Source organism: Nothoprocta perdicaria, unplaced genomic scaffold (genome assembly GCF_003342845.1).
Source record: "Nothoprocta perdicaria isolate Ctin4 unplaced genomic scaffold, notPer1 scaffold_72, whole genome shotgun sequence".
Lineage (NCBI taxonomy): Eukaryota > Metazoa > Chordata > Aves > Tinamiformes > Tinamidae > Nothoprocta > Nothoprocta perdicaria.
Window position 1 is genome coordinate 1,833,162 of NW_020455999.1, and position 6,705 is coordinate 1,839,866.

At 41.2% G+C, this 6,705-nt stretch overlaps 1 protein-coding gene across 1 annotated transcript; it reads right to left on the minus strand.

The window, feature by feature from the left end:
* Positions 1-952: 952 nt before the first annotated feature.
* PARK7 (Parkinsonism associated deglycase) lies at positions 953-6,410 on the minus strand. The gene is made up of 6 exons (XM_026051049.1): positions 6,293-6,410; positions 5,708-5,809; positions 4,974-5,033; positions 4,127-4,196; positions 2,332-2,418; positions 953-1,398 (listed from the first exon to the last, which is right to left on the minus strand). Exons 1-6 carry the CDS (start codon positions 6,380-6,382, stop codon positions 1,238-1,240), a joined length of 570 nt encoding a protein of 189 aa, XP_025906834.1. The 5' UTR covers positions 6,383-6,410; the 3' UTR covers positions 953-1,237.
* Between the last annotated feature and the right edge of the window lie 295 nt (positions 6,411-6,705).

Here is a 6,705-nt window from a genome sequence, read left to right on the forward strand (position 1 = left end):
AGTGATGCACAGAAACTAGCTCAAGATGGCTCAGACCTTCAGTCTTGTGGCCTAGATGTTATTTTCTCAGAGCAATTCATTGATACTTAACTGTAGGGAGAAACTGGATAGTTTAAGAGACACAACCATAAAACAAAAACAAAAGATCAAGAAAAAAGGAAAAAATATCAACAGAAGTATGCACCTCTTGAGGGACAGCAATTCAGACATTCTTAAGTTCTGGAGGTAAAATATTCTATAGGAGGAATCATTAGATATCAAAGCCCTTCTGACTGAACTATGCAGCAGAAACCCCCCCCTTTTTTTTTTTATCTTTTTCTCTTTAACCAGACACAGAGACAATTGTGTTGCACAACACAACCCTTRCGGCACGAGCACAGCAGCACCATCTGCAGGGAACAAGGGCAGAGAGGGGGGCTCTTTACAAGCCCAGGAAAGCAGGAACCAAAAGCAGCCGCACCTCGAGCCAAGGCAGTGCCCTCGCCAACAAGGGGCGCAGCCCCCTCATACCTGAAYGAGAGGAGCAGAAGGGACCTCACGAAGGCACCAGCTTCAGCCACCAGTCTGGTGATCACCCAGCAGCTCTGGAGCCACGAGGCAGCTCCACACTCAGAGCAGGAGGCCTCAGCAGCRCAACAGAGCTCTACCAGCCAGAGCTAGGCCCAAGGCCCAGCTTAAATGGAGCTGCAGGGCGGAGGGTGCTGAGARGGCCCAGCTGAGGCTGCTCAGGGCCATGGCGGGCACTCAGCACAGCTGGGCCCTGCTGTGTACAACTCTGCAGAGAGCAGTTTCAAAGCTACCAGTCAGTGGCCGAGGAAATGTTCATTTTAGGCACTAGCAGCAAGTCCAGGTCAGTATTTTTAAGTSCCCTAAAGCAGAAGGTAGATCTGGGTTAGGAGAAAACGCACAAAGAAACAATACACAAGCAGGGGTGCTTCGTTTTTATTTAATCAGCAAACATTTGTCCACGCGATTTTTAAATGTCATCCAAGAACTAATTAAGGTTATCAGATGCTAACTGCTTTTTAGTGCTGAAGTGGTTTGCTAATAGGATTTTTTTTTCCAAGAATTAATACTGCTGGTTTGTAAAGCTGAGGAAAACTACAGTTTAAAGAATTACAGCTACAAAATTCACCCACAATTAGACTATATTTATAATAGTGCGCCTTTCACTTTTTCTAGGAAAGTCTACTTTTCTAGAAGTAGAAAGTTCTACTCTATGTCCTCGACCAGGATTTCAGTCTTTTAATATCAACGGTGCCTTCACCTGTTCAGCTACCTCCTTCCCCATCAGTACTTCAACAATGGCCAACCCAAACTCAAAGCTGGTACCAGGGCCACGGCTGGTGAGGATGTTCCCGTCTCTCTCCACGCGGCTCTCGGAGTAGTGGTAGTGTGCTTGCAGAGGGGACACAACAGAAAGGACGTCAGTCGAGCTGCGCAGCGCCCACAACCACCGAGTCAGCTGCAGGGCACCRCCACAGGCCACAGCGGCCAAGGAGCGTCTGCTCTGGATGACAGAGCTGACCRCGTCTGAGCTCTGGCCGGCTCTGGATGACAGCATCACACAGGGCAGCCCCCCTGGGGCTCCATTTCCCCTCCACACGCCCCCCAGCACTGCGGAGCCGAGCAGCCTGTCGCTGCCCGGGTTCGCCTGGGCAGGGGGCAAAGGCCCCGCATGAAGCTCCCGCAGCTCGTGCCCCGTGTGCGAGCACACCTCTCATTGCACACACTCRTCAAGAAGCACTCACTCACCTGCTAGTTCCCAGAAAGTTACTTTTGAAAGTGTAATTACTTTTCTACATGAGTTTACAACTTTTTTTTTCCTCCCAAATGSACTCAAAAGAAACTGGAAGGACCCTGCCATCTCCTGCTCACCTTTCAAACTGGTTAATAGTCACAAGAAATTGTCTGAATGGACAAGAAAGAAGCACAGCCCACTAGCTGCTCACAGCACCAAAGCRCTATTTGTGGGAGAATTAATAAAAAAGTAGTCTGGATTGAGGCCTCTGAGGCAATGAAACAAAAGGGCAAGAGATGGTTTAGTTTCAAGAGTACTTGCAGRCAGGGAGAAAAAGAAGAAAGTAGAAGTGTAGTTTGCTGAGGATGAGAATGCTTATACAGCCCTGTATTTTCAGGCTAAAATGCCTTAATGACTTAAAGACACAGTCTAAGCATGTCCACTTGAAATTTCATTATATTCAGAAAAGCATTATTGAAATTCAAAGAAGCAAAATAAGGTACAAAGTTATTATCCTTTCTCTAAGGAAAAGGTGCAACTAAAGTATTTTCTGACAAGAGTTTAGGGAGAAAATTATGATCATTACATACCTCCATTCATCATTTTATCTTTGGCCAAAGGATGCGTTGTAACTTTGCTTCCAAAACCTATCCCATGTGCCAGAAGGGCAGTGGGACCTGTAAGGATAAAGTTACACCAAAGTCTCAAAAGTATTTGTATGCAGCAGCAGAACACACCAGAAGAATACACATCAAAGGCCCAATGCTCTCTGTTGACAGACTACTACTCATAAAATTGATTTTAGCTTTATCTCCAGAAAAAAAAAGAAGCCTCAGAAGGAACATGGCTATCTCATCTCTTCCATCCTATTTCATAAAACACCCTATTYGGAAAAACATCAAAGCAACACAGAAAGTTTAGGCAGCTATCATAACAATGAGTGTATTGTCTTATGAAGGGAAGCACAGCGCCTTCAAACTGATGTATTTCAAATGATATATTTTATTTAAAGCTACTTGAAACTAAATAAGAAAAAGCTTGCRTTTCAATCTGAACACTAATTAAGTAGAAATATTTTACCACATTGTTAAATCCCAGTTTTAAAGAATGTTTATAAGACTTCCATTAGAAGAAGGCTTTAAATGTTGAAGTCGCGATAACAAGCAGTATTTTGGACAGATGATGGGCTAACTGCTAAGTTTTTGGTTTCCTCTTCTCTCTTATTTTCTTTTCTTTTCTCTTCTCTTTTCTTACCTTCCCTTCTCTTCTGATACTTCCTCCTTGGCCTGAATTGAGGAAGGATTTTGTGTAAAGCAGTATAATGTCATCTGACAGAAAATCCTCATGGGAATTCCAAAAGAAACTGAAGGTAGAATTCACCTGATGTGAGATTCATTTTTACACATTTGACTCATTTCAGACACATTCTAGGAAATACATATCTTGTTGTTGAGCTATAATCTGCTCTGAGAAGTATCTTATCTAAATGAAACATCCTGATTGCAAGCAAAGGCCTGTATTAAGCAATAAGAGAATTTACAATTATTCTGCAAAAGAAACAGGAATAGAAGTAGAGAGCTGCCACAGTCTCATTCAAGAACATTTACCTAATGTTCTGTATGCATTTCACCTAACAAGAACAAAACAAGAAATATTGAGGCCTGCCCTTCTACACTTCTTAAACCCCAGTGATACATCAGAAAACAAAAGTGAAAATACATAAATACATTCCATTAGACAATTTATTTTATGTCCTCATCATCACTCTTTGAACTCAGCTACATATACCATGGTCGACCTTGCACTTCAGTTGAGAATACAGCTATTCATCTTGCCTTTTTTCACATACAACCCTTCTTTCAAAAGAAGCCAGATACCTAGATGTGCAAAGCATGCAAAACAACAACCATCTCCTCAAAAATCATTCTATCTCCTGTTGCCACTCAAATGAGGAAGGGTGAGCCTGAAATTCTGTATTTACAGCCTTCCTTCTAAAGCGTAAGGACGATGCTATTTTATGCCAGACAAACTTATAGCAGCACTGTTGTGCCAKCATTGTGTCCTGGTGAAAGATCATTGGGATAAAGAGGTATTTTATAGAACACTCTTGTGCATTATATTTCACTTTGCATATTTAAACCACTAATCTAACACCTTATGACTAGTAAGGACTGGGTATTCAACAGGACTTGCAGGACATATGTAACAGTATTTAACAGAACTTCTGCTAAATTTGCACAGTATTCAAATGTTGAGGGGTACATACACAGTATACTTTCCTGTTACTAGATTACAGGGACACAGATTTCTAAGATAGGATAACTRTCTATGTGTCCCTTCAAAATATCCTGACATTTTACAAAGCCATATGTCTTATTAGCTCACCTGCACATATAGCAGCAATCAGGCCCTTCCTGCTTTCCTGGTCCTTCAGAATGTCTTTCACAGCAGGAGACTGTAAAAAGAAGTCACATCACAATTCACCGTTTCAAGTTGATTATTTGAAACACGGCTGAAATGTTTTCTACTGCAAATTAATGAAGAGGTTTTACACTGAAAACTAACCAACAATTCTCAATCTTGTTCCAGGACAGCATGCAATGAAAGTRCTAAAGGTAAAATCTGAACCAGTAACGGGAAATACTTGCCCTGCATAAAAGAGGCATACRGCTATAGGAAATACTTGTCTGAGAACTTCACAGGAGACAAATAGGAATGAGYATTCATGAGATTAATCCAGACAGTCTCTATTATTCTTAAAACAATTATTTAGTAAGGATATTTGTCTCACATTCCAGGCCTTAAAAACCTCTGCGATACTATCTAAATCCTATCTCATAGGACTTGCTTGTCACCTTACCTTCCATAAGTTCTTTATACCACCTCTAAAACAGTTCCCACCAGAAAGAGAATTCCTGAGCAGAGGAACAGAGACTCCTGTGGGGTCAGCCTCCTTTACACTTCATGGAATTAAATATTCATTTGCAATGCTTATATCTCTGCATAACTAAGAATAGTCACTTTCCCACCATACAGAGCACCCTTCCTTTTTCACTCTGCTTGACTAAATACTCAAAAGTCCAAGAACCTACTCTCTTGCTTATGCTAATAAACAATTAGTTGTCTCTTATTGATTTATTCAAAGAAAATTTTCAGGTGTTGAACTGTATACGCAAGATTACTAAGCAAGTGCAAACCACCCACTACCCGTGAGGATGTCTTTGATTTTTACCTCTGACAAGTTCTGGGCTCCAAGGTTTCCTCCAGGCAAGACCACGACATCGTAAGGCCCCTGAAGAAACAGAAGGTAAAACTTAGCACAGTTCCACAAACAGAGACCGGCACATTCAGTGCATTGCTTTGAGGCCATTAAAGCGGGGCCAGSTGACAAGCGAAGAAATCTATCTTTTCTTCTCTAGAAGACAGTCTGTCTTCTCTAGAAGACAGAAGACTTTATGAGCAAAGAACATGTTTCTTGAAATGGAAGAAAATATTGTTTTCCACACAAGTAAAAGACTAAACTTTTTTTTTTAGCTATGGCTGTCTCAGAACCAAGTTTTAAGCCTGAAGAACTTAAGAGTTTCACTGGGCAAATAGCAGTTCTGCATTGAAAGGATTCCAAGCTTACTATACAGTTCAAACTGTATTTTGCTTGCCATCAGAAGTTTCCTGTTGTTCCAAATCAAGGTGCTTTGTTGGCTACTTAAGACACTAAATAAAACTCTAAGCTTGATGCTTTGTAAAAACAAATGCCTGTTTGGATTTCACAATCTGACTGATCYCAGCACACTGAAAAGCAGCACTACACTAGCAGAGAGAACCGCAGAATGAACAGTTCTGTGAGCTACTGCTGCACAAAGCCAGTACACAATGTATTTCTAAAGGTAATGTAGAAACTTTCCAAATTCTCTTCCTAAACTGTAACGAAGGTCATACTGGTCACTATAACAGATCAGGGAGACCAACCTCTTTTCTGGCATCTTCTAGACTGGCATCAGGACAAATGAAGACATCTCGACTGCACTGCACCGGTTCTTTTCCTGTTAGGCCCGCAACAGTCACCTTGATCTAACAGGATATATATATGTCATTACAATTCATGAAAATGCACTCATTTAGGGGATTTTTTATAGATATTAGCCCTGAAGTAGCACTTAGAACAAGCTGAGCAATACTGAAAGCTGTCAGAAACAGAACAACACTTCATTTCAAACAGTACACTTATAGACTATCTGATCCCTTAAGATTTGCTTGTAACACCTGCTCTAGTTTCCACCCGCCTCATACAATACAATAAAAGGTATGTACACAATAAAAATTGGTTGTTTATGAGATATTTGTTATGTTTATCTTTTGCACAAATGTTGTCTGGCAATGCACGCCTATTTGGGGTATGGTACAAATATTTGCCAAGCAGTAAGAAAACATGGGTGAATTTTCATCCCAAACAACCATCTAGCTCTTGAACTCCCAACAAACACTGTTTTGAGACAAACATATTCACTTGAACAGATGCCCAYTAAAAGACTTTTTCACTGTCTGCATACTCACTCCAGCTCTTCTCATAACATCGGTGGGGATAACAGTTTCCATTTCCTCTGCCCCTTTTGCCAGAATCACCAACGCTCTTTTTGAGGCCATGTCTTGCAGTGCACTGCACACAGGGTTCCTATCAGGTGAGAAATTTGTGAGAGAAGGAGCAGAGAGTCAGAAACAGAACGAGAGAATAGTTAGAAGATAAACCCCCAAATACAAATCCTTCTTCACTGTGAAGTTTAACTGTAAGAAATTTGCATTTCTGCATCATCTTTCACCTATRCTACCTCAAAATGGGTTCACTAGCTTTAATGAAGATTCATGACAATCCTGTTTAGAGAACATGGCGAATTAAGGGGCTGAAAAGCTGAACCAAATGGAGACAGAGTAGGCTAGCACCAGAGCAGGAAACAGCCTGACCTAATCAA

Bases quoted from the DNA above. Each gene is read 5' to 3' on its own strand.
- PARK7 (XM_026051049.1), bottom strand. From the start codon at position 6,382: ATGGCCTCAAAAAGAGCGTTGGTGATTCTGGCAAAAGGGGCAGAGGAA. The intron at 5,034-5,707 runs GTTGGTCTCCCT...CTGTTTCTTCAG, and splicing joins TAGAAGATGCCAGAAAAGAG to GGGCCTTACGATGTCGTGGT. The intron at 4,197-4,973 runs GTAAAAATCAAA...TTCTTTTTACAG, and splicing joins GAGCCCAGAACTTGTCAGAG to TCTCCTGCTGTGAAAGACAT.